Source organism: Hibiscus syriacus, unplaced genomic scaffold (assembly GCF_006381635.1).
Source record: "Hibiscus syriacus cultivar Baekdansim isolate YM2019G1 unplaced genomic scaffold, ASM638163v2 tig00004779_pilon, whole genome shotgun sequence".
Taxonomy (NCBI): domain Eukaryota; kingdom Viridiplantae; phylum Streptophyta; class Magnoliopsida; order Malvales; family Malvaceae; genus Hibiscus; species Hibiscus syriacus.
The window spans coordinates 768,090-795,720 of NW_024062030.1; the positions used below are offsets into that span (position 1 = coordinate 768,090).

The 27,631-nt window shown below is 33.3% G+C and overlaps 2 protein-coding genes and 2 pseudogenes across 4 annotated transcripts; 2 read left to right on the forward strand and 2 right to left on the reverse strand.

Annotated features, from left to right (window-relative positions):
• The first annotated feature begins 2,910 nt into the window (after positions 1 to 2,910).
• LOC120197373 lies at positions 2,911 to 4,951 on the forward strand (annotated as a pseudogene).
• A 1,203-nt stretch (positions 4,952 to 6,154) lies between these two features.
• LOC120197381 lies at positions 6,155 to 10,231 on the reverse strand (annotated as a pseudogene).
• Positions 10,232 to 15,337: 5,106 nt separating this feature from the next.
• LOC120198693 (2-hydroxyisoflavanone dehydratase-like) lies at positions 15,338 to 16,496 on the forward strand. The gene has a single exon (XM_039199971.1). The coding sequence runs from the start codon at positions 15,414 to 15,416 to the stop codon at positions 16,386 to 16,388; it is 975 nt and encodes a 324-aa protein (XP_039055902.1). The 5' UTR covers positions 15,338 to 15,413; the 3' UTR covers positions 16,389 to 16,496.
• A 756-nt stretch (positions 16,497 to 17,252) lies between these two features.
• Positions 17,253 to 24,481, reverse strand: LOC120198694 (ARM REPEAT PROTEIN INTERACTING WITH ABF2-like). Of its 3 annotated transcripts, none has more exons than XM_039199973.1 (19): positions 24,173 to 24,481; positions 23,866 to 24,023; positions 23,189 to 23,361; positions 22,983 to 23,103; positions 22,826 to 22,900; positions 21,126 to 21,220; positions 20,894 to 20,969; positions 20,523 to 20,630; positions 19,790 to 19,918; positions 19,632 to 19,691; positions 19,397 to 19,456; positions 19,150 to 19,273; positions 18,868 to 19,007; positions 18,585 to 18,648; positions 18,388 to 18,467; positions 17,973 to 18,037; positions 17,755 to 17,872; positions 17,534 to 17,658; positions 17,253 to 17,439 (listed from the first exon to the last, which is right to left on the reverse strand). In XM_039199973.1, the coding sequence occupies exons 1-19, from the start codon at positions 24,411 to 24,413 to the stop codon at positions 17,346 to 17,348; spliced, it is 2,106 nt and encodes a 701-aa protein (XP_039055904.1). In that variant the 5' UTR covers positions 24,414 to 24,481; the 3' UTR covers positions 17,253 to 17,345. The 3 variants fall into 3 exon arrangements, with proteins under 3 accessions (XP_039055904.1, XP_039055903.1, XP_039055905.1); XM_039199972.1 differs by having other exon boundaries at positions 19,623 to 19,691; positions 24,173 to 24,413; XM_039199974.1 differs by lacking the exons at positions 17,253 to 17,439; positions 17,534 to 17,658 and having other exon boundaries at positions 18,556 to 18,648; positions 19,623 to 19,691.
• Positions 24,482 to 27,631: the final 3,150 nt, after the last annotated feature.

The following is a 27,631-nucleotide window of genomic DNA, read 5'->3' on the forward strand; positions in this document are numbered from 1 at the left end:
TGGAACTTCCTTAAGCCTAAATCAAATTAAGTAAAGAAGTATTATATTTGGATCGGATTTTAGTGGGTCAAAAATTCAACCTAATCCAACCCATAATAATTAGGGGTGTATTCGGTTCGGTTCGGTTTTTTACAAAAAATTAAACCGAACCGAAATAAACGGTTTTTCAATATTTAAATCGAAACCGATTGGTTTTTCAATGAAAAAATCACTTGGAACTATAATTTTTTTAAAAAAAATTGCCTATTCGGTTCAATATGGAACAAATAAGTTCCATATGGAAAACCCGAACCGAACCGAATCAAAAGAACGAAGACTTTAAACCGAACCGTATAATGCCAAACCGAACCGAACCGTATAATACCAAACCGAATTGAACCGTTTTACTCGGTTCGTCGGTTTTTCGATTTTCTCGGTTTCGTTGCTCAACCCTAATAATAATTCCAAAGCAAGAGGAAGAAATAAATGTATTTTAATATTGTAATTTTCTTTTGACACCCGAATTTTATTTTGGATGTATTTTACTGTAAAAAACATATATATATATATATATATATATATATATATATATATATATATATATATATATATATATATATATATTTAAGATTTTATTAATAATTATTGATGTAATGTTAATTTTAAGTTACATAATATAAATATCTTATTTTTTTAACAAGATATTTTAAGTATAAATGTTAACATAGAATATTTTTTTATATAAAAAAAAGTCATACATTAAATTGAAGCATAATATTTACATCAGAATCTATCTGATTTCTCTGATTTTTTTAATTCTGTGCTCCTTGTGACAGAGAGAGGGAATGAAATTTGTTGCATCAACATCCATCTATTTTTGCTCAATATATCACTAAAAAGTCATATATTACGTCATTTTTATAATAAGCAAGCAAACTTTTTTTTTGTACTCTTTTATCATTTCATAAAATATTAAATTGTGGTTTATTTGAAACAAATTAAGGATGATATATAAATCTATCGTATCAGTTGTTTTAAATGTCGAATGTTTTTAAGTAGATTTTTGTAGTGAAGAATAATAGTTGTGAAGTAAAATCTTCTCATCGTCTTCGAATCGTCATAAATATAACCGGTGATTGATCGAAGGAGAGGCGATCATCTTCGTATTTTATATATTTGTTTCCTTAATATAAAATCATATGTTTGCCCTAGATATAATCGATATCTACGAGCGTGGATATTTTTTAACATCGCAAATAATTACCATGTTGTCATCCTTATTAATAATTATAAAATTATTTAGATACAAAGTAGAATATAGAATCTTAATTTAGTAAGTAGTGTAGAGCATTAACCAGGTGTACGTCATATTTATTTGGAATTAAGTGGGAGCCTAAAGTTGAATATATAATTGGCATAACCTAATTATTATACTTGAGACCTTTACGAAAGACGAGAATCCAATTCACAGCTGAAGTAAGCACATATACGAGGCACCTTCAGTATGCTTTTCCACAACCATTCCCACTTATTTTTATTAATTTTAAAATTCGTAGAGACAACGTAATCAATCCATGCAAATAAATTATTGCATTTGGGTTCGTTAATGTTAAAATATAACCCTTTAGTCAAAGGAATTACAATAATTTATTTTTTATAATGGAATTTTCTCATGTTTCTAGGAATCGAATTCGAAATAAAAAGGAATTATTGGAACGTTTAACCTCGATGCCAAGAAAATAACTCAAATCACGAAATCTTTAAGAGAAAACCTATCCTTCGGCATGCAAACAACTTTGTCGATGGCAGAAGAGGATTGACCCGTGATGACTATATCATCAACGTAAACCAGTATGTAGATGGAACCATGTGTATTGAAATGGATGTATATTATTGAAACAATATTGCTCTTCAGCTACAAGAGTAAGTATTCTTTTTATACACACTGCGTGCATGTAGTCTATTAGCCTTAACATAATGCCTAAAAACATTATTTATAAGGGTTTTTCTAACCTTAATGGACACAGGCTGACTAAATCCAAGTAACAACAAGACCAAATAAGACACAAACAAGTAATCCTAATTAAAATAACTCAAGGCCCAATGTAGACCTATAGTAAATTAAATAAATAATTATATGATATATTCTTTTTTTTAATATAGATATGTTCTTCTTTTATATAACTATCGATATCTAATCTATTAATTAATTAATTGGAATTGAATTATGTAGGAATTTATTACGAGATCGAATTTTTCAATTTAATTTGTTTCACTCACAGCATCATAATTCGAACATCTAACCATACTTAAAGAACCTAGTATCTCATCTTACTAAATCAACTTGTAGTCGATAAATAACATATATTCTATTATTATTTATTAATTTACTTTTTTAGGCAACTAAAGTCACTAATTTTATTAAAAGGGGAAAATATTCAAAATTATAATGAAGTTCGTAAACTAAACACAATTAAAATATCTTTCTATAACCATTGACACGGTAAACTAGCTACTGAGGTCATACGAGGACCATACAAGGAAAATGCCAAAATCTATCGAAAAACTCGAATAAAAGACGGATGCAAACAAATCTAATTGCATCGACAAACGAACTACAACATGAGATTAAAATACTAAAAGACCATCGACAATCACAAATCAGAATCAACCGTTACGAGAAAACTATATGTAAATGCAAACGACATATCCAAATCTAATATAAAGGTATAAAGTAGATAAGATAAATAATAATATGATTGTTATCGATGGACAAATAAAGTAATTCGGTTGTAACGTTTTAAAATAAAATAATTTAATTTTGAAACTACTCGTAATAGAGTGACCTATTGTGTAATTTAATCTTTTGTGAAAACAAAAAACCGCCTTGAAACTCAAAGAGTTTCAGAAAAAGAAAAAGAAATACTTGAAATCAAAAGGATAAGGCGAAAGCAGTGGCAAAAAGGACAAGAAAGAAGCCATGGAAGAGAAGCTATCTTCAGTTGCTAAAACTTTTAGTCCTTCTCTAATACAAGAGCTCTCACACCTTGCTCAGAGATGCAATGCCATTAACTTAGCCGAGGGCTTCCCTGCTCCTCCTTGTATCAAACAAGCTGGCGTTTAAGCCATTAACAATGACTTCAACCAGCACAGGTTTAGTTTCTTTCTTTTTTTATTATTATTATTTTTCAAAGGAAAAAAGTGGGTACTAATTCTTATCAAATTTTGGTAATGGAAGGCATGTGCAAGGAATTTGTGATCTGTTGGCTCTTAAAATGAAGGAAATGCATGGTTTAAACATTGGCCCTTTGACTGATATAGCAATTTGCTATGGACAATCTGAGGCATTTGCAGCTGCAATTTTTTCCAGTAGGGCTTCTTCTTTATGTTGCAATTATTGAGTTTCTTTCTTTAATTTGTGCATTTTGTGTATAATTTTGAATTATGGGTTTATCTAGGCAGTTATAGACAAAGGAGATGAAGTATTGTTGTTTGATCCTTGTTATGCAACTTATGAAGGATCCATAACCATAGCTGGAGGAATTCCAGTAAGCATTTTTAGATTATTAGCCATATATTATGTGTAAAACCGAAGCCGATTCTGTTCGTTTTCGCAGGTATATGTGTCGCTCGATCCGCCTCAGTGGACCCTGGACCCTGCGAAATTTTCGAGTTCTTTCACGAGCAGAACAAAGGCTATAGTATTAAACAAGTCATGGATAATTTTTATGTTTTAAGTCAAGATTTGATACTGTAAAGCTGTTTTAAGACTCACATTTTATATTTTTATGCTGGGAATCTTATGTTAATGGATGAGAAGAAATACAACTTAACATATTCTAAAATTGTTCTGATATGAAGGGTACAGTCCTCACAACCCAACTGGCAAAGTCTTCTCCAGAGAAGAGCTTGAAGTTATTGCTGAATGTTGTCATCGATGGGATTGCATCGCTATAACAGATGATGGCGTCACTTGCTTATTCTTGTGATGCATTAAAAAGATCCAGGGCGACGAGTTTATATATATATACATATATATTGTTCTTCCATTGCAGGTATATGAATACATAACATTTGATGACCAAAAGAACGAGACTATCGCCTCACTTCCGGAAATGCAGGAGCGGACAATTATAACATTGTCGTTGTCTAAAACTTTTAGCATTACAGGTCCAAAGACAAAGCTGACATAGTATTTTAACTGCTGAAAATGCTAAATGCATGTTTATATTGCCTCAAGTATTTGTTGCAGTTCCAAAGCTTATTATTGCTTGGTATTCATGCTTGTTCATTTGTTTATATTTCGGATTTAGAGTTCCGCAGTTATGTTTACTCAGCATGGAGAATTGGATGGGCTATTGCTCCAGCTTCTGCTGCATCTGCAATCCGAAACATTCATGTCAAAATTACTGATTCAGCTCCAGCACCTTTCCAGGAAGCTGCCTTGACTGCTTTGAGCAACCAAATACTTCGAAACCCTGAGAATAGTAAGTTTAATGCAGTTTACACATTAGTATATCACGTAATTTGTCACCTTGATTTTTCGTTCATTATGTTGATTAACAGGAATATCAGTTGAAAAGAGGTTTCTGTATGAAGTTGCTCGATTCAATCGGTTTTTGGATTCAGTTCAAGCCCCAGAGTTCCTTCTTTTTGTTTGCATCCAAAGGATTGCTTGCTATCTGATGTAAGTGTATGCAAATTATGTACTTGTATTTGATAAACATGGTGCTTAATTCCACTATTTGTCAGGTGGAATATGTGAAGGAACTGATCAAACAAGCCGGGGTCTTGGTTGTACCTGGATGCGGATTTTTCTGTGGTTCGGATCAACCTTCGGATGAAAATTGCAGATATCAACAGAGGTATATTAGGGTTGCATTTTGCAAAAGTGATGCAACATTGAGCACTGCAGCACTAAATTTCGGTGAGCTTATGAACACCGGAGGTTGCCCCAAGCTATACTGCTAGAGAAAGATAATGGACCAATGCATGCATTAAATTCTCCGATTAAAAACTTCAATTTTTTTTTATAATTTTAATTTAGTCCTTGAATCAAAACACCAAGTGAAGGTATGAATTGCATAGGTTCTCTCATTGTGATGAAAGACTAGAAAAAGATTGTTAGATTTTATATTTTATAGGGTTCAACAGTTTCAGACATGTATTTGTTGTTTCTTCACGTGTTAGATAAAAATATTACTCGTGAAAATATCTTAACAGTTTTAGATATGTATTAGATATGATAAAGGATAAAATTGACACTTATGATGACTTTATGATGACTATATTGATGGAAGATTAAATTATATTATACATCCAAATTTAAGTCAAGTTTCGATTTAGTTGACAATCATTGTTGAAAAATATATTTTTAAGGGATTCCGTGGAAGAAGTGGAGAATATATTCTCAGGTTGAATAACTTGTTCGTCGATGTAAATAATTTTTTTTATTGAGTTTAGATGTTTCATAGAATTTGAGATTTTGTCTCAAACACTTTGTATTTTCAGAATTTGTGTCAAAGGAGAAATTGTTAGAATGACCCAAATTCGATTTGACTCGAATTAATTAGGAAAAGTATGCAATTTAGTTTGATTGAAAGCAGAAAATATATTTTATTTTATGTTAAAAAGTAGATACTTCTACTAACATGATTTCTTTGTAATAAATAACTATTCTTATAAGTAAATATATTAAAGATTATATTAGATAATAAATTAGTAAAGATTCTTCTTGCATTATTTTATTTTTGACATTAATAAAAATTCTCATATGTTTAATTAATCATGCCATTATTATACATATGGTTATCTTTTAACAATAGTACTAGGAGCAAGGTTTGACACCAACATTGTCACAACCGACATAAACTCAAAAGAAGTCGAGGAGAGTGGACAGCCAAGGTTCTTTGTTGGACTCGCCATCAGAATCAGAAACAGCCCATTGCAGATCAGCCCAGCTCGGACCAGGAATCATCATAAGTAGTGGGGCCAATCTATACTCAGATCCATATACAACAGTGTTGGCTAAACAAGCCAAGCGGTTCATAACAACGGTATCAGATTCCAGTAACATGGAGAGATGTTGGATTTCTTTTTTGGAGAAACAACAAACATAACATTGGAAAAAGGAAAGGTCGTCACAATGACTTGTTTTCTGTCTCTGTCCATGTCCTACACATTAAACAAGGAAAGACGCCAGCCGTTTGATGTGTTTCTTTGCATTCTCAGAAGCGTAAACCTTAATATGAAAGGTGTGATCTTCACCATTAACATCCACCAACTCCACTTCCCCTTCCCACCCACTTTCCTTCACTGTATTATAATACAAAATCCCTCTGTCCCTCAATAAATCCTTTCCCGAAACACTAATAAGCAGCCTCGAATATCCAAGTCCGGCCAACCTCGGAGCTCCGGGAACCACCGGATTTATCATCGGATTATCGATACCCCCGGTCACCTCTGGATACACCAAGTGCCAGATGGTGTACGTTGCCACCTTCTGCCGTTGCTCAATATCCTTAATCTCGGACCCAACTGGCTTCGAACCCCAGAAATAAGGGTGTGTTAGAAAAGCTCCTTTGATTTTAACACCATTATGTAAGCCCTCTGAACCAGCTCTCATCAGTGTGTTATGAGCAAGGTTGGCACCGGCGCTGTTACCGCCGATATAAATCGATCGAAATCAACATAAGTAGAAACCCAAGGCTCCTTGTTGGAATCATTGTTTTGAAAACTGGACCGGACCGGCCGGTTCAACCGGAAATCGTTGTCTAGTTCGGTTCAAACTAAATCGATTGAATCGCTACTAGTGAACCGGCCAGAACCATTGAACCGTTCGAACCAGACCAGCTGAAAATCGAAAAAAACCGTCAATTTTGTTTTTTTTTTAAAATTAAACCAAACGACGTCATTTGTTAAACGAGCCAAGTCAAACTCAAATATTACTGAGTGTCGTAACCGTGTTTCGGCGGGGACGATCGTTTGTTGTTTTTTAAAAACAGTTAAGACTTTTATTTTTGGAAAAATCCAGTGATTTGGAATTAAATTGGATAGAATTGAAAAGAGTCGCAATCGACCTTTGGATTAGGTAGGTCGAATACCTAAAAATGTCTTTTAAAAACAATTTTAAGAAAAATCATTTTTTAAGACAAAAGTTAGTCTGCGTTTACCAAAGATTTTATTAAAACGGATTCGAGAGTCGGTTACGCGTGGAGAATGATTAACACCCCCACAGCGCCCTAAATCGGTACCTAGTCGATTAATTAATATCTTTGCAATAAAATTTACAAATTCAAATTTAATTTGGTTTATGATCCCCAATAAAATAACAACACATGAATTTCACCATGTTCAAAAGTACACAAATAGATTAAGTTAAAATTACCCAGCCTTTAGAAAGATAAAGAATATTCGATTATTTAAAAATATCGAGACCATATCTTAAATAGTTATAACAACCTTTTCTCGATAAATTTAAATAGCCGAACATTTCTTTTTCTTCCATTACCAAATTTTAAAGTGACAAGTCAATTTATTAGGTGTCACTGATGGGATACACTTTTATTTTAAAATCGTTAAAAACGAACCTCGAATAAGCTAAGACAACCCACTTAAAACAATTTTAAATTAAAAGGGTATTACCCTTAATTCAATTATGTAATTATGAATCGAGTTATGCACATGAGGGTATCATACAAATTATAAAAATGATGTCCTATAATCATAAAAATACATTGATAAATACATTAAAAGCTATCTTGTAGAATAATATATACATACGAAGATTATACACATATTTAGAAATATTATACATAATTTATACATATGTTGTGACATATAATATATAAAAAAAATATACGATATAATAATTAAAACATATTTAATATAAATATATACCTAATATTTACAAATTAGAATTTAATATGAAAAGCAAGATGGATATAAATTGTTCAGTGCATATATATATATATAGGAAACATTAAATTATGTACTGAATATAACGTAATATAAAATAATAAATGTATATTATGACGACCAGAATAGACAAACAGCAGAAACATGCGAACAAAAGCAAGTTTTAATTACGGATTAAAATAAATTAAAAGTAAAATAGTATGTCAAATCTAGAGAGTACAAATATAATTTTCCTTAATATTATAGGACTAAAGTGATTCTCATTCAAACTAGAAGGGGACTACATGTGTGTTTACCCATTAATTGTGAAGAGCACGTGGACATCACTTAAACACAACAGATTCACAAAGATACATAACCTTTTTTTATTTTGTCTTCTCTCTCTAAAATCACCCAAATCATTTAATATATATGTACTACTTATACTAAAAAACAAAGACCCGAACATGAATTTACCCATAAACTAGTGAGCAAACATGAAATCACGCTAAAGGTATAAGGACCTTAGCGTTATTTCCCCAAAAATTATAACAGTTTAATACTTCCCCATTTGTTTCGTTTTTGCCTGAGAAAACTAAAACCAAAGCCTAAAAAAAAATTTCATCTCCGCTCACCCTCCTCTCAACTGAAACGGCGACAGCCTATAGGACCCTAAGCCGACAACGCTCCGGCCATCGGGCCTAAAGTCCGGTGCTCCGGTTCACAACCCATACCGGTTAAAGGAAAACCGACGACGACCTCCCTGCCTGGCGCTAGATCTCCTATAAAGGGTAAACTACTTTCCTCTCTTCTCTTATGATTTCAAAATAGTAAATAAATAAGCAAATTAGTTACTGGAAAATGAATGACAAAGATGAAAAAAAAAACCTTCTATTTGCTTGGTATTTTGTTTGAATCTGGAAAATCCCCGTGTACATTGCCCCCCCTTTTTTACATTATGATTCGGCCTTTTTTTATAGCCATTTTACATTGATTTTTACATATATATAAAAATACCACTAGCTGTGTGCATCAGATATGCACTTATCTTTTTAGTAGAAGGAAACAACGGATAATAGCATGGTAGGTATGGTGGGGTAAGAGAATGGGAGCATGGTGGAGGCATTGTAGTGGTAGGGTATAGTAAAAAAAATGATACTTACACTGAGCTCGACTCAAACTTTAAAAGTAAGTTCAACTCGACTTAAACTCACAAACTAAAAATAATCAAGTTCAACTCAAACTCGAAATATAATATTGAAACTTGAACTCGAAAAGACTTGAACTAAAAAAAAATTTAGAAGCTCGATTGAAGCTTAAAATTCGAACTTGATTGAAGTGAAAGAATAGTTCACTCTATGCTCACCAAAAGGCTCATGATTTTGAATGTCAAATTACTTCTATTATTTATAGAAATTAGTTTGGATGCTCTTCTATGTTTCTTAGCCATGTGATATTGTTTTGTTCTCATATTTTTACTCTTTAGACTTTTGGGATGTTCTTCTATGTTTCTTAGCCATGTGAGATTGTTTTAAAAAAATTAAACCAACCAATATCATTTTGTTATGATTTTTTTAGCCCTAAATTTATTTTTTAATTATAGTATATAATTATATTTATTATTTAATATGTTTTACCTTAAATATTATGTTGTAGTTAATTTAAATCATTTTGTTTCACTTGATTTAATGGTTTTTAACTCATATATGTTATGACTTGCTTTGAATATAACTTGTGATATATAAATTATTTTTTATTAAATATTTTTGATATTTTTATTTAATTTTTTAAATATTATGACGTCGTCCGGTTCTTTCGACCGGTCGGACCGGTTCGACCGATTGAACCAGTAAATCAATAGTATAACCGGTTCGCTAACCGGCCCGGTTCTGAAAACCATGAGAATCACCGTTGGAATGAGAAACAACCCATTGAAGACCAGCCCAACAATCTTCATAAGCAATGGGGAGAGGGTGTTAAGGGGTTAGCCACTTAGCCTATACTCGATCGATACAACAACAGCGTTGGCTGAACAAGCCAAGCGGTTCATGAACTTGGTTTCGACAAAAGAGAAAGCTGACCCGAAGCAAAAGCCTCCACCGTGGAAGTAAACTAAAACGGGAACCTTTTGGTGTTGGTGGTGGTCAAATATGTGTTTTGGAAGGTAGATTCGAGCTGAGATTTGTGGGTTTTCTGAGATGATATATGATGTCTTTTGATGAGACGCCGGTTTCAGGGTCTGAGGCGGAAGGTGGGACGATGGGAGAGCCTGCTAATCGCTTGACTGAAACATCTTTGTAAACCCGGATGCGAAAGGGAGAATCTCTGTGGCTACTTCCTTGACATTCGAACACATAGTGTTTAGAGGAGGGAACTACGCACAAACTTTGGCAAATTTATGTAAAGCCTTGATATATTTGTTATTGTAAAAATTATCTCTCTAAATACAATTAGGTATCTAAAAAATGTTTCGTTAAAAATAAGAACATGATGTTTTCAACGTTACACTTTTAGTATCTAAATCGTAACGAGTGTTAAATTTAATTGTTATCTGACACGTGTATGTTCTGATCATCATTATGGTAAGTTTAATAATATTTTAGTTCTTCAATTTTTTTTAAAAGCATGTTAATATCACCTTTATATTTTTTTCCCACTCAATATAACATTTAAATTAATTTTTTTAATTTTTAATCAATGAAATATAATATTATGATATTGCCATGACATAAATAATTTTATGAAACACATATGCTCATTTTATGCACTTCTAGTTAGGCCTCATATACGCATGTTTGCACTTCGTGTGTCGTGTTCGATCTCACACCTATATGCATATGAGATTTTAAGGTCATGTTTTGGGTCAATTGTAAGAGATTATAGTGGGTTTTGAACCCTAAACTATTGAATATAGGCCATCATTTTACAAGTGTGGTACCACTTGGGTTATTATTAAAATTATTTTCTATTGAAAGTGACATTTTTTGTTTTATATTTTCATGATTTTCTTTTACTTTATATATCCTTAATTATTATATATGATTTGATACAATACACAATTTTCTAAAAAAATTAATAAAAATATGAAAGTTTAATATAACAAAACAAAACTTTTAGTTAAATGTGATGTATCGAGAGGTTGGATATTCTTTTTCGTAGGGACCATGAAGAATATAAAGGCTAAAATTAACACGAATAATTAAGCAAATTTAAGATGGGAGCATCGGATTCCTTGTTGGAAAACAACAATAAATATAACATAATACAAGCAAATATGCTGAATTTATATTCTGGATTGTTAACTACTTCTTGACTGTTATTGGGTGTCGGCCAAAGCATTGGATTTTGAATGCCAAGTTGATGTTATCGTTAATAATTTATGTTTCATCTTGTTCTCAATCGATTTCTTTCTCTAGCTTGACTAGGTTTTATTGTTATGTCGATAGTTTAGCTGGTTTTGAGTCCAAACTTTTGCAATTAGTCCTAACTAGACAACACATTTGGTTTTTATTTTCCTACACATCTTTTTGATTGTGGATTGATGTTCAAATGGATATTGACCCATATCTATGCTAGATTTTTGGATGGAACAAGCACTGAATTCGTATTCACGAGGCTAAAAAGAAGTGAAGTGGAAATTTTAATGTCTGATAATCGTTGACGGTGACCGATAACATTCGAAAGTGACTAATGAATGTGGTGACCGGTGGTCCGCGGCAGGGGATTTTGATCGAATTTATGGGTTAAATTGATATATGATCTAAAGTTCAAAGGTCAAATTAATATTTTATCTAAAGTTTAAGGGTTAAAATAGTATTGTATCTAAAGTTCAAGGGTCAAATTAAAAATTAACTCCTTCTGTTAACACGTCACATAACCAAATTATTGGTATTTAACTTCTTAATCATTAAAACTTTATAAATCAATAAAATAAGTGACTAAAACAATAATGTAAGTGATCGAAATGTTAATTTTTTAAATTCAATGATCAAAAGTGACCATTTACATAGTTGACCTAAAATCAAATATGCTGAATTATATTCTAGAGACACAGGGGCCCAATTGATTTGATTTTTTCCCATGTTCTTCCACACATGAACCAATGAAAGACGCCAACCTTTTGATGTGTTTCTTAGCATTCTCAGACTTATAAGCCAGAATATGAAACGCATGAACTTCATCTTCAACATTGCAAATTATTGGTGCAGACAGCTTCGTCTGCCCCAAGCTGTTATTAACAAGATCGATCAGCTTTGTCCCGTTTCTTCTGGAAAGGAATAGATTCAGCAGCTACATGTGCGAGAGTCAGTTGGGCTAAAATCTACCAGCTGAAATTCGAGGGAGGCCTTGGACCGAAGAACTTAAAATCCTGGAACCGAGCTTGCATGATTAAACTCATAAAGAATATTCTTGCAGGAGAAGGATCGTTATGGGTTACTTGGATCAAAAAAATATGTTTTAAAGGAGAGTAATTTCTGGCATATTGAAGGAGACTCCAAATTCAGCTGGAGTTTTAACAGACTACTCAAGATACGCTCAGAAGCTTTACCAGCCATTTCGAACAGTACCCTCTCTATAAGGGAAATTAGAATGAATGGGGATAAAGTTCTTGGCAATCCTTGATTTGGTTCCCACTTTATATTCCGAAGCACAGTATAATTGCATGGATGACTCTTCTCGACCGCCTCCCTATTCGAGATCGACTTCAACGTATGGGGATTATTACTACCGGGAACTGTATTCTCTGTAATTCAACAATGGAAACTCGCTCCCATTTGTTCTTTGAATGTTCTATGGGAGGCAATTTTACTCCATAATGGGATAAAGAAAACAATTTCGTCCTGGGAAGACATGATCGATTGGGCTTGCAACACTTGGAAGGGCAAGTCCCTCATTACAACTATTATAAAACTAGCTTGGTGTGCTATAATCTATGTTTTATGGGAGGAACGCAACCAAAGAATTTTCCAAGGTCGTACAAGAACAACTGAATACCTATTTATTTGCGTCAAAGATGTCGTTGGTATCAAATTGAGAGGGAAAAATATAAATAGGTCTGATAATATTAGCACTATCCTTTGTAACTCTTGTGGTATAGATTAAACCGATATTTTATTTTGTAAGTAGTATGTACATATGATTTTGTGATCGGTGATTTTTTGTAGCAGTTTCTGCTTCTTTAGGTAATAAAAATTGAATTATCCAAAAACAAATATAAACTTTGATCAATAATATTTTACTTAGAGGATCTATAAATAAACACACATATGAATCGAATCGGACCACGTCAAACAATTCCTAATCCATCTAGAATATTTGGTGTTGCCAACAATTCAAACTTATATATGTTTTTTTAAGCGTTTAGAGGAGAGGAACTTGTGAAGAAAGGGGGCCAAAAAGAAACAAAAATTTCTGCTAATTTTGTAAAATTTGCAGTTTTGCCCGTGAAATTATTAATCAAGATTAATGGGTTTGAATCTTATTTTATTTAAATAAATAAAATGTTAGAATAATTAATTTTAGCTCAAGTGGTACCACACTTGTAATGGTATATGTCTAATAGTTTAAGTATGAAATAGAACATGACATATACATGTGAACATGTGTGCATGACACATAAATAAAGATTTCGGGATCTAATAGTTACATCGATAAAGTATATGTGTATTGTCAATAACTTAAAAAGATTTAAAATAAGTAACCCTTTATATTTAAAATTACTTCATTAGCATATTTAAAGCATATAACATCATCCATATGTGAAATCATAAAGGGCTTTCAACAAAGTACGAGGGATAAAACCTTAATATCGATTGTTGGAGATTTCGGCTAGTTGTTTTATTTAAATCGAATAACACAAAAATTTATTATAAAGATAATCCTTTCAATTCAATTGGTTACATTCACGATATTTAAATTCAAATTCTTAATTTTTTATTGTCAATAACTTATATCGCACATCTAACATTGGTAGATGAATCTTCTCGTGAGAATTTTCATAATATTTAAATTCAATTCTTAATTTTTTTATTGTCAATAACTTATAATGTTAAATACACAACTAATCTTTAAAAAATTAAAAACTTTATTTTTACAAATAATGCATAAATGGCCAAAAGTTGTCTCGTAAAGTCGTGGGCTACATACTGGCCCTAAACCCCAAATAATTTAGGCAGAACAATTTTTGCCCCTTTAACTTTATCAGTTTTATTATTTTATCATTTAAACTTTTATTGCATTCGTTTTGGTCCTTTAACTTGTATTTTTTTTATTTGTAGAATTGACCCTAATCTGATGAAAAAATAATGCTATTTTATCCCTACTAAAATGCGTGTACCCACCCTTTTTACCATGTCATTAAAAATAAAAAATATTAAATATTTGATTAAAAAATTTAGTTAGAGAAGTTCAATAACGACAAGTGAGGATGAATTTGGCAAGTGCAAGGTCAAGGACCAGTGTCTGTTGGTATTAATTTTCAATTTTCAAGTGTGCTTGGTGTCTCTGTATTTCATGTGGCAAGAAAGAAATCTTAGACAATTTCAAGGTGTGGAGAAGATAATTATACAAATTATAGGGCTTGTTAAAGATAACGTAAAGAGTATGCTTTCGAATTAAAAGATTAAGAGTGGTACTGTTGATTTTTTTTTATTATTATTTTTTACAGATTGAAAAGAAATTGATGTGGCAGATTCCTGCTTCTTGATAATGAAATTGACATCTACGAAAAAATGATAAATTAAAAAGCCAATCACTCAATTACATTTTTCACACCTACTTTACCTATTAAACTTTAAGGGGGATTTTTTAGTTTTATCACTCAACTTTTAAATTATTTCTATTTTGATCATTATATTATTACATAATTAAATGGTTATGGGATAACAGGTAACACTAAAACGACGTTGTTTTGGAAAAAGTCAAATTTACTCCAAATCAACATCATTTTAAATTTATATAATTTTTTATTTTTTCTTTCTTTCCTTTAATTTATTTGGATTTTGACCACCGCCTGTTAGTTTGACCACATACGGGCAATCATCAACGAAATTTGTAATCTTGAATGCGTATTGACTGTTCATTTAATAAAAAATATTTAAATTCCACTAATTTAACATTAAACATTTTGGTTTCTTATTTTTACTTTTGAATTTCGATAATATTTTTGTTTTTATATAAGATTATTGGTATTATCACTTTTGCTTTTGAATTAGACAATATTTATGAAAAGTGAATTGTATGCTCAGTAAATAATATATTTTATCATAATGTTATTTTTAATTTATTTATCGAGTGATTAAAACATAAATAATATTAAAATTAAATGATAAAAGTAAAAGGTTTGAAGTTTTAAAAATAAATTTAGAATAAAAATAAAATTAAACAATTTATTCAAAGCTTCAACTTCGGCTGGCTTGTTTGAAGGCAGGCGTTGTATAAATGGCGTGGCGTAGAGTTCCAGATTACTCGGGGGTTCCAAGGAGCAAAAGTCCACAAACATTTACCAAAATTCGCCCGAGTTTTTGCCTCTTTTGAATATGTGTTCCACTGGCAAGGAAGTAGCCACCGAGATCCTCCCTTTCATCCGGGTTTACAAAGACGGTTCAGTCGAGCGATTAGCAGGCTCTCCCATCGTCCCACCTTCAGCCTCGGACCCTGAAACTGGCGTCTCATCAAAAGACATCATCGTCTCACAAGACCCGCCAATCTCAGCTCGAATCTATCTTCCAAAACACCTACTTGACCAACACCAAAAGCATCCGATTTTGGTTTACTTTCATGGTGGAGGCTTTTGTTTCTCGTCAGCTTTCTCTTTTGTCGAAACCAAGTTCATGAACCGCTTGACTTGTTTAGCCAACGCTGTTGTTGTATCGATCGAGTATAGGCTGGCCCCTGAACACCCTCTCCCCATTTGTTATCACGATTGCTGGACTGGTCTTCAATGGGTTGTTTCTCATTCCAACGGTGATTCCAACGAGGAGCCTTGGGTTTATTATACTTATGCTGATTTCGATCGTGTTTATATCGGCGGTGACAGCGCCGGTGCCAACATTGCTCATAACATACTGATGAAAGCTGGTTCAGAGGGCTTACGTAACGGTGTTAAAATCAAAGGAGCTTTTCTGACACACCCTTATTTCTGGGGTTCGAAGCCAATAGGGTCCGAGATGAAAGATATGGAAGAACGGGAGAAGCTGGCAACGTACACCACTTGGCACTTGGTGTATCCAGAGGTGCCCGGGGACATCGATAATCCGATGATAAATCCGGTGGTTCCCGGAGCTCCGAGCTTGGCCGGACTTGGATGTTCGAGGCTGCTTATTAGTGTTGCTGGAAAGGATTTATTGAGGGACAGAGGGATATTGTATTATAACGCAGTGAAGGAAAGTGGGTGGCAAGGGGAGCTGGAGTTGGTCGAGGTTGAAGATGAAGTTCATGCGTTTCATATTGATGTTTATGATTCTGAGAATGCTGAGAAACACATCAAACGGCTGGCGGCTTTCCTTGTTTAATGTGCAGGACATGGAGGAAAAAAAACAACTCAATTGTGCCACTATGTCACTAGAATATATATTTCGGCATCTTTTATTTTCCCAATGTTATGTTGTTGTTTTACCAAAAGGTATCTAACATAGTTCTATGTTGCAGAATCTGATACTCCTATGTCAAGTTTGTTTAATTATTCGAAATAATTTGAAGTAATTACAAGACTGAATCATTCTGTAACAATATAAATTCGAACTTAATTCAGATTTGAAGTTCTTAGATTCTAATAAGAATTTACCTGCTTAATTTGTATAAGTTATGTAAAATGCAATGATTAAAGACCGACACAATCAACAACTCAATAAAATGTGGTGGTCCCAAATGGTATCATTTTCCTTCTATCAATACAGTGTTCAATTCAGGTTTGATTAGATGAGATAGGAATTTTGATAATTAATGGCATATCTTAGTCTATAAATGATGCATTTAAAATTTAACCGACGGAATCCGTTAGAGATTTACAAATCATATGTTTAAATGCAATTAATTTAAATTTAATGACTTAAAAAGAGATTATAGGTACTTAGATATCTAATAAAGAAACGTTACCATCCACACGTGGTGCAAGAGTTTACTGGACAGGCTTTTCATACTAATGCCATATCTTTCCTTACATCACATTAGCGAATTGATTTCTGGAACAAACTTGTAAGGCCAAGGCTAGTGAAAGAAACGCGCAAATTGCTCAAATTTAACAACCGTTACCGTCGTCGACGACAGACTCCGATAACACTTTCGGTATATCTAATAACCAACACAATCCACGATATTTCCCCAAACGACAACGAATCAAAGAAGAAATCAATACTTTCTTTGCTCTACGAACCACGCTACGAATAATCAATCGGGATCAGAATCGATGAGGCCTGCTACTTTCTGTACAACATACCTAGTCAGAGATCAGGAGTTAAAGACCAAGACTTCTATAGCCGCAGTTTATGTGGGCTGCGTCTCGTGAGTGCTTTAGCGAAGTAATCGCGGATCTCGGGAACAATTTGCTGGACTAGATGCAAGTGCCTGCAAATTATTCAGCATGACAAAACAAACGCACAACGCTCATTTTACATAAACTTAAATTCCTAAACAAGGGCAGTGTCATGGCAAAACATACCCGGGTCTTGCGCTCAATTTATCAAAATGCTCCAAGATATATAAAATGCAAGTGTGCCTCAACGATATGGCATGAAAAGCTTCAGACAGTTCATACATGCTCGAAACATTATCAAGCGAGATATCCTTCAATGAGAACATCAAAATGATCAGATGCCAATCCCCGATTTTAAGGCAACGGAAGGGATTCAAAATATATACGGACAACAACCTTTCGCTCACCTGTGCGATGGTATACTCGCAAAGTCGCTTAAGCCCCTCCAAAAGATATTGATCAGCTGCTCTAAGCAGATCTTGTGCAATATCCAATGTAATATCTACTGATCCGGTATATATAAATCTGTACAAAGAACAAAATCCAAGTAAATAAAATGATGCTCGAAAAGAACGAAAGATATAAATCCAATGTATATACATCTGGATCCAAGCATTTGTAATACCTCATCATCAACTCAAAAACCTCCCATTTAATGTTCGGTATTTCAATATCCCTTGCATCTTTTTCCTGCAACAGAGACCACAAGGAAGTTAAAAAAAGAACATCATGTAGCTCGACAACATCATTTATAAGTTTAAAGCTAAAGTGATAATTATCGTACTATTAATCTCATATTTTCAAAAAGACTAATATAAAGCTACCGTTACAAATGAAAAACCCAAGTTTGAAAAAAAAAATAGATGAGTTTAGACACATCCAGAATCATCAGACTTATCTCACAGATCAGCTGCAAGATAAAGCAATACAACATGGAGTCTACCAGTTGTTAGAAATGTACTTGAATAAATAAAAATACTGGCGTCCTTTTGGGGCGGACGTACAACAGGAAAATTAGAAGGATGCAAAAGGGAACTCACCCGATAACCACCATCAAACATGGCACGAAATGCATCTGAAGAAGCAAGCAGGCAGATTCTGTGAGCATAGAATCGTCTACCTGCAAGAAAAGGACATAAAGGATCTTAGTTGCAACAAAAGCTATATTTTGACATTGAACCAACTATTTTTTTTTTCATATCAAGTATCAGTGCCTTAGGTAAGCAAATCGTATAACCTTCAACTAGGAAGGTAACATCAGATAATGTAGCGTTGTTCACATATTGCTCCCCTAAATAGACCTGCAGAGAAGTTGTATGTTATAACAGGAACATACACAGAACTTCCATAAGTATGAACTATTCTCCTCCGTAAAAAGCCAACTATAAGAATGTTGTCGATCTACCCTTGCAATAACAAAGGAACAGTATATGGCCATACATAACATCAATTTCTCGGAATGATGCTAATTCAGGCAATCGGAATGCACGACACTAGACTAACCAATGTTACAAACTCACTTGTGGTGTTGGAGAAGGGGGAGCTGCATCCATAGGAGAAAGTGTCATAGTTTTGTTGGACAACTTGTACAGAGCTACAGCACCATCAAGTTGCTGCTTAGAGCTTGTAGAACCAAGAAGACCAAGGAGGAGTTCAAGTCCTGCATGAAAACAGAGCACAATCAGCCTTTCAAAGCAACAAAACATTTGCACCCCATTTATGCAGTATGTTATTTTAAATTGCACATAATAAAGAATATGACTGATGTTGAGTAACTGAGGAAGAGACTCTAAGAAAATGACCATTATTATCAATGAATATAGTTCTATGGTCATCAGGGGAACAAAGATGAGCTAGAGCTAAAGCAACTCGTCTTTGGACTGCCTTCTCTGCTACACGCATGAGATACAGCAAATGGTTCAAAACCTACAAAATAAATAAACCAAATAAGACCTAAAACATAAAGAGCATTGAACAGCCAGACATTTGTTTAGTCCGAAAATATAAATATATAAAGGCAAAGGATAGTTATAGGATGAAAATGCTTACTCGCCCATGAATCTTCTCCTCTAGTCTTTTCAATGTCTTGGCAACACAATCTTTTGTTGCCTGAAAGTACCATAAACCAATAATATTAAATCAGTAAGGAACTAAAAACAACGCAATGAGATAGTGAAGTTTTTGATTTCTTATGGATATCATGCAAAGCTAAGAAAATAGTAGCATGGAAACCATGAGGAGTGTAAAAAGGCAACATCTAAAAGGATTGTCATACTTGTACTATAAATTCTCCATCTTGCAGCTGTTGGACACCCCCCACCCTAATAAAATCTGATACATTATCCTACAGGAGAGAAGAATATATTAACAATGTGTACCATGACCCCAAAATATAAGCCCAAGAACTTTGAAAAGGTTAACAGCTACCACACACTACCATACCTCATTATCTGCAAGACCATAAAGAGCAAACGCAGCATTGTGTTGCAATGACCCATTCTTTGAATCTAGAAGCTTCAACAAAGGAACCAAACCACCACTATGTGCAATACCAGCTTGATTGTGTGCATCCTGCAATCAAAATTACTTTTTAGTGACACAAAGCTATCTACTAGTTCCAGCTTGTGAAGAAAGGAAATTTAGCAGAGTATTAAGTTTCTCAGAAGCAACTATAAAGACCTCATCAAGTAAAGGGAAACCCCACAAACAAGAAAAATAAAAGAGAAAAATAGAATGAGCCCTTTCTGTTCAGTGCTGAGGAGCAAAGTTATCTTAAGATATCATGCAAAAATTTGATATGCAAAAAAGCATGCTGAAATTTTGAGAGGCGGGATATTTTAAATAGTGGAAAACAAGGGATGCATATTGGCTACATGCCGACAAAGCCATGATAATTACATGACTTACAACAATCCTGGAACCAAAAAAACAAGTGCTTGGACAGATGCATTAAGTGGAAAAATTGTATTAGAAACTGGAATGAATTCATAAACTAAATTAACTTCAGATTTTATTTAAAAAAATACTTGAAGTAGAGATAAGTGATCACATTATTGCCTCAGCAAAAAAGGACAAGCATCAGCAAGATTTTAAGACAAAAGCCATTAAGCATCTTTCACAGCACAGCACTAACGAAGGCTTGAAATTGTACAACAACGAAAATAGCAATAATAACCTGTGCCAACCTCCCCAAAGCAAAGGCTGACATCTCTTTCAGCTGCACATCAGGAGAGTGAAGCATTTCAATCAAGGGTCGGACAGCACCCCTTTGAACAATATGAACCTGCAAATCCAATGTAGCATGTGTCAAAAAGGAGAAATGATGAAGGTGAAGGGAATGAAATTTATAAGTACTGCATAGAGTCCACTGCTCGTCATAATCACTTAGAGAACAGAGGCAACCATATGAAAAGCTAAATTCATTCAAATAGGGCAGTAATTCCAGAGCCAATAATCATTTTTTTCATCATGTGCCACTAAATTCACAATTATAGCCAAGAAGTATCTTAAGCCTAGTTAAGTACGAAGAGAATGGGCAGTCCACACCTTGCAATCAGAATCAGTTGCGGCAAATTGTCCAAGCAACAAAGCTGCCTCCCTTTGGCTCTCCGAGCAGCAGGAGCTGTTTTTTTTTCAATAAAAACATAATTAATAAAAAATGAGAAACCTGGATAAACTGCAGTTCAAATGAACAGCCAAAGAGTAACAAATCATAACGACATAACCCCATGCTAAAAGTAAAACAAGTTAAAGAACCATGAAACCAAATTAAACATACTTAAGCAAACCAATGACAGGTTGCAGAGCTCCAGCAGCAAGAACTTCTTTCTTTATGTTTGGTGATGAATGCACCAAATTGCCAATCACACCAACCTAAAAGCCATTCGGAAAAACCTTTGATGATGCAACAGCTGGTAAAAAAATTAAACCACAATGGAATTTGCCTAAAAATCATCCAAGTTATATTGCTCCTACTCGTTATTTGTCTTGAAGTACCTGTGTTCTACACATATCCGGACATGGGTACAATGAAATAATCCTTGAAGAACTCTCCAAATGCATGGAAATCTTGAGAAAGAAAATAACATACTGTGACAGATGTATACCCATGACTGACACCTCAAACCCAAGTCTAACATGACTGACACCTCAAACCCAAGTCTAAGTACAAGAAGGATCCAGGGAGTCAATCACAAAGGGGGGCAGTGTTGACAAGTCTGGATGTTTCACATTATTTGTTGAACATTTACCAGAGAAGATCCATTGGAAGAGGTTTGGATCTTTATTTTGCTCTCATGGTTGGGTACTTGATGCTTTTATTCCTAATAAAAGGAATTTAAAAGGAGATCGTTTTGGTTTTATTCACTTCGCATCATTCGAAGAAGCAAGGAGAACGATCTCAAAAATGAATGGATCTAGTATCGACGGTAGCAAAATTGGTGTTTCTTTCGCTAAATTCAAACCTCGAAATTCCTATTGGAGAAAGTCTTCGACAAATGTTCTTCACAAGTCCGGGATGGAAGATGATTCCAGGAAGAATCATTATAAAGTTGAAGGTGTTATAGATGAAGAAAAACTTCAGGTGTTGAGCAATTGTCTAGTGGGGTGGTGTAAGGATTTTGTCAAAATTGGTTATCTCGCTAGACAAATGCAAGCGAAGGGCCTCACTGGCTTCACCTTAATGAGAGCTACTAGAAATGCGATTTTAAATATTTTCAAAGATAATGCTTCATTGAGAAGTGTGAAAAACGACAAATCAAAGATTCTCGCAGAGTGGTTCTCCATTGTCGAAGTTTGGTCAGAGAGTTTGGTAATGGAGTGTCGTCGAGTATGGTTAGTTTGCGAGGGTGTTTCTTTTCACGCATGGAATTAGGATACTTTCAAGAACATTACGGATAAGTGGGGTCTTTTACTAGCTATCGACGAAAGTTGTCAGTCTCCATCATCCTTTGATCGGGCAAAAATTCAAGTCCTCACAAAGGCTGATGCAAGAATTGATGCGATGGTTGAATTGAACGTTGGTGACAACTTCTTCAAGGTCATGGTGCATGAGATAGAGCTTCATTCAAACCGAATTCTTGGGCTCCTAAAGAAGACGAGTCTCTTTAGATCTTGTCTCTTCATTCGTGGTTTTATTTTAGTCTATATGATTGTAGGTGTTGCTTTTATTTGTATTATGTTTTGTGGCGTTGTTTTAGTCCTACTGCTGGTGGTGTAATTAGAAGTATGGTGATTTGATTGTGGCTTTAGATGAGGGTATTTGAGGTTTAGGTGTTTGTTGTAATGGGGTATATCACCATGAGAGGATATTCCGTGGTGTCTTTTGTATCGGGTATTATTATTAATAAAATATGAGGTACTCTTTTCTTCCTTCCAATGTTCGTTAACATACTTTTAGTATAGGAACGAATATGAAGGGAGTTTTTAATGAGACCTCCAACTTCTATAAAAAAAAAACATAAACAACAAGAATCCTACCACTTCATAGTGTATAGCAGGATCCTCTGATCTTAGCATTAAGATGAGAGTAGGTAGAGCATCGCATTCAACAATCTGCAAAGCCATGGTATTCAGTCCATAAACCGGCATGGAAGGCAGTTTTATCCATTCCGACTTCCGAATGCAGATCTGTTACCTGATTCTTGTTTTCATCATTTTTGAATGCTAAGGTTCGTAACGCACCGGCAGCTGCTCTTTGCACCTTTGTATCAGTAAATTCGAGCAACTCAACAAGTGGTGGAATCCCACCTTCCATTCTGTCAAATCAATCAAGATAATTATTAGAATAAACAAGGAGCTATTACAAATAACTTCTGTTAAAAATGCACAATTTTAGCAAACCTGACACGGGTTTTAATGTTGCTATTCTCATGAGCAAGGTTGGTGACAGCATCAGCTGCTCTTCTAATAACACTGGTCACAGCACGAGTAATAGAACTATCCTTGTGCCGACGCAACAAATTCACAAGGTGATACAAGGCCCCCGAATCAACTATAAGTTGCTGATATTCTGGCTGTTATCAGCAACGGCAATAAAGAATTTAGCATATTCAATGATAAAGCAGTGAATAAAAAACATATTTCCATTAATATCAGGAACAAAAACCATGCAAACCAAGAAAAATACCAGACTCAATACATAGCCAATATTTAGTGGTTTAGAAATGAATTCATCTCTACTCTATGTCTAAAATTTTTCTTGCTTTTCCACCTTCATTTAACAGCCTATATCAACAGATTAGCATAACTCGAACTTTCTCAAAGTTTACCATGAACATAATTTTAACGGAGGAAAAAAACTTATATAGAACCTCGAATATTTACTAAAACTACTAAAAGGAAATTCAAATATAAAAAACCATCCATATGAAGAAACAAGTGAACTAATACATAATTCAAATTTCAAAATGTAAACTACAGTAAAAAAATACGTAAATTTATATTAAAGTATGATAGTAACAATTAACGTACCTATTTATTATTTTTTTTGTTATAAAAGAAATATTCAGTAAAATCACCTTTACGGCGAGAAGCCCCAATGCAAAAGCACTTCCTTTCTCAACTTCGTGCTCGAAAGGCTTCGGGCTTCGGTCGTCATCCTCACACGGCGGCGCTTGCAGATGCTTCACTAAAGCCGGAACCGCACCACCTTCAACGATCACATTAACAACTTCCTCTGCCAAGAAAATAAAAACACGAAGATCATTACCGTCAATCGTAAAATTATAAAAAAAAGTAAAAAAAAAACGAAAAAGAGAGGCTAGAAAATTCAAATTAGAATGAGATCGGAATTCGGAAACTGAAGATTTTCAAACAAAAAAATACCGTTTTTGGCGAGTTCAGCGAGCACGTGAGTGGCACGCTTGGCAGCGGCGCGATCTGATTCACGCCAAGAGAAGGCGGAATCGAGCACGCTAACATGAGCGGTTACTTCGGCCAAGAGGGCACGGTGGGCGTCGCCGGTTGGTAGGGAGATTTCACAGCCCTCTTGGATCTCTTCCTCCAGTTTCCGTTTTTGCCCCTTCCGTTCTGGAAGGCCTTGTTCCTCTGGGCGCTGAAGCTCCATATCAAAAGAAGGAATAATAGAAACGAAAGGACTTAAGAAACTGAGAGATCGAAGGTTTTATCAGAAACGAGAAGCGTGATTTGACAGAGAAAAGGAGAGACTGGATCAGGGGTATTTTGGAGATTCAACGAAAACAGGAGGCTTTTTCTTTCTTTCTTTTCTTCCTTTTTCCTTTTTCCTTTTTCCTTTTTCTTTTTTCTTTTCCTTTTTTCTCCTTGAAGTAAAATTTTTAATCTTTTATCATTTGAGGATTAAAATAAAATTTAAAATATTATGTTTAATACATAAATTAGCCCTTGAGGATGGAAATTTTGTCAAAATACAAATTAAAGTTAAATTTTATACAAGGAACAAACATTTGAAAATATCAAATAATGACTAGATTTATTCAAATATTTAAATAAGAGTAAAATATTTTAATTTTTTAATAAATAGTAAATCTTTTTTTTAATTAATTCATGATGATTATAAGGGTTAAATGGTAAATCTTTTTGAGTGTGCTAAATAAGGGCTTTATAATTGTCATATATCACGTTTTAGTTTTTTTTTCTAAGTAATATTCCACTCAATTATCATGTGTTTAATTTTAAAATGTATTTATCCATTAATTTTGTATTACAGACCATGGTAATTATAATGTTGACCCATTTATTATGAGATGTAATTTTATTTAATCATTTTTTACAATTTCTTATTATCCTTACCACCTTAATTTCTATTTTTGTTTAATTTAGTTCGCTTACATATTAATTGCCTTTTAACCCCTATAATTTTTTTGCAATTTAGTCCTCTAATGTTAATTATTTATTTAATTACTTTTAGTACTGTTTATTTATTCATTAATTTTATTTTATGTATTATTATTAGATATTTTTTTTTTCATTTATTTTAAAAAATAAAAAAATGTAATGATTTTTGAACATCGTGCAAGTACTTTAAATTTAAAATGTAGACCTAAAAACTTTTCATTTTATGTAAAATGAAAATGATTTTATATATATGTTATGTCATGCTTAATCTAAAATTATCGATGACAACCTCGTATTTTTTATACACGAACGAATTCAGATAAATTCTTAAACCTTAAATGGTTTCGACGCCACTTTGTATCTTTCTTTTTGAGTATCTGACTACTGATTTTATAAATGTATAGAGTCCTTCAACGTTGATTAAAATGATCATTTTGCCTCTATTTTATTTTTTGTAATATTTTGACCATCAATATTTTATTTTAGGGTAAAAAGACCTTAATATTTGACAAAATAATCAATTTGCCTCATTTCTTTTATGGACATTTTAGCCATCGACGTTTCATTTTAGGTTAAAAATGCTCATATTTTGGAGCATTAATTGTATGTTAACTAATAGTTTTCATCTATAAATTGAGTTTTCTCTTCCAAAGTGGAATGTTATGGTCAAAATGCTCAAAAAAAAGAAATAAGGGTTAAAATGATTATTTTGATAAATATTAGGGGCTATTTTTGGCATTACGCCTTTTAGAAATTAAATGCCAAAAACCTATATTACTACTAGATTTTAATTGATTCTTTTTATTAGTAATAATGATTTGAACTACATTGGACCAATTTAATTAAAAGATGTTTGTAGTTTGCACAAATCGAATCATGCCCGACCTATGGGACAGGTCTGGTTTAAAGCCATCAACCACGTAATTCTCTAATCCTAATGTATATTGCGGCTTAATATACTAATAAACCCCTAAACTTTGCATATTTTCGAAGCCATACCTAATATTTTTCCCTGAACCACTTTGATACGTAAACTAGACAATCGTTCTCAAAGTAATAACTACGATTAACGTCATTTATTTATAAAAAGGTTTAACATCACGAGTGAAGCTAGAAGTTTTTTAGAGAGTTAAATAACAAAGTTTATTAGACCGAAACATGGTTTTTTTTATCATTATTTTAGTTTAATATTATATAAATTTTAAAAGGATTAAATTACTAAATTGAATTCTATCATTTTAGGGTCTAAAAACAATTTTACAATTAATTATCTTTAAAACCTAAGGGTGCGTTTGGTTCACGGAATATAAGATTACCAATGAGAATAAAAGATTATCAGATAATAGGATTATTGGGAATGTTGTATTTTGTGTTTGGTTGGTTTAGCAGGAATGTAAGATTACCGTGTTTGATTAAAAGAATAAAAGATGATTGGAATGTATATTTTACCAAATTGTCCTTATTATATATTTGTTCTTTTAACAAGTTGGAAAATATTTATATATTTTCTTTAAAAAAATTAAATTCATAAAATTTATATATTTTTTTACAAAATTGAAAATATAAAAAGGTTTAATGAAATGGCAAAATTTTATTTTAACCCCTAAACTTCATATAAAATTTTAATTATAGACTTTTTTTTATAAATCTAAAATAGTTTAAGGATAAATTTGTAATTTAACCTTCGTAGAATTTTTATTATTCAATGACAGAATAATAATACTTTTGAAAGAAATTTTTTTAAGGGCATTTTAGTCTAAAATGCTGGTAATCCAACAATACCTAAGGAAATTGAGGTAATGATATTCCCGGTAATATACTCCAAAAAATCCATTATTGGTAATGTAAGATTACCGGGAAATAACATTTCTGGCCAACCAAACGGAGGAATGTGGATTTTATTCCTATGAGAATCTCACATTCTTCCATCCAAACACACTCTAAGGATTAACGTTTACTATTTGGGTGGGGCTAAGTCCCTACCCAATCACCTTGTCTATGTACTTGCATAATATAATAAACTGAGACTGATTTCAAAGTTGAAGTGCTTAATTGGTCTAAGAAAAACTAAAAAAAAGTTTAGATATCATTTTGGGAATGATTGGAAAATGCAGGTACCAAAACGATTCAAAAAATAAATAATGTTAGTCATATGAACCACTTTGATAACAATAGCCAAGTTTAGGTTCCAAAGTAGTCATTAAAAAGTTTAGATACCATTTTGAGAAAGAATACCAAAATTAGGGGCTAAATGATATATTAAACCTTTTACTTTTCCTGCCGAAAGAAACCTTGAGTTTGCCTAATGTACTGACTGAATTCTGTGACGGTAAAAGCGAGAAAAAGAGAGAAGGCGTATCACGTGTTTGGTCCGTGAGTGATAAAAACCTTGGGCACCTCAACAATCACTTGTTTGCAAATCCTGGTACCCGAATTTTTGGGTCGTTAATTTTTCAGCATGTGTCTCGA

What these genes read in the sequence shown, in the direction of transcription:
- LOC120198693 (XM_039199971.1), top strand. Translation starts at nt 15,414, where the DNA reads ATGTGTTCCACTGGCAAGGAAGTAGCCACCGAGATCCTCCCTTTCATC.
- LOC120198694 (XM_039199972.1), bottom strand. Translation starts at nt 24,413, where the DNA reads ATGGAGCTTCAGCGCCCAGAGGAACAAGGCCTTCCAGAACGGAAGGGG. An exon ending in CCTGTCATTGGTTTGCTTAA is followed by an intron (nt 20,970 to 21,125) that starts GTATGTTTAATT and finishes AAAAAAAAACAG; the next exon opens with CTCCTGCTGCTCGGAGAGCC. An exon ending in ATGGTCTTGCAGATAATGAG is followed by an intron (nt 19,692 to 19,789) that starts GTATGGTAGTGT and finishes TCTCTCCTGTAG; the next exon opens with GATAATGTATCAGATTTTAT.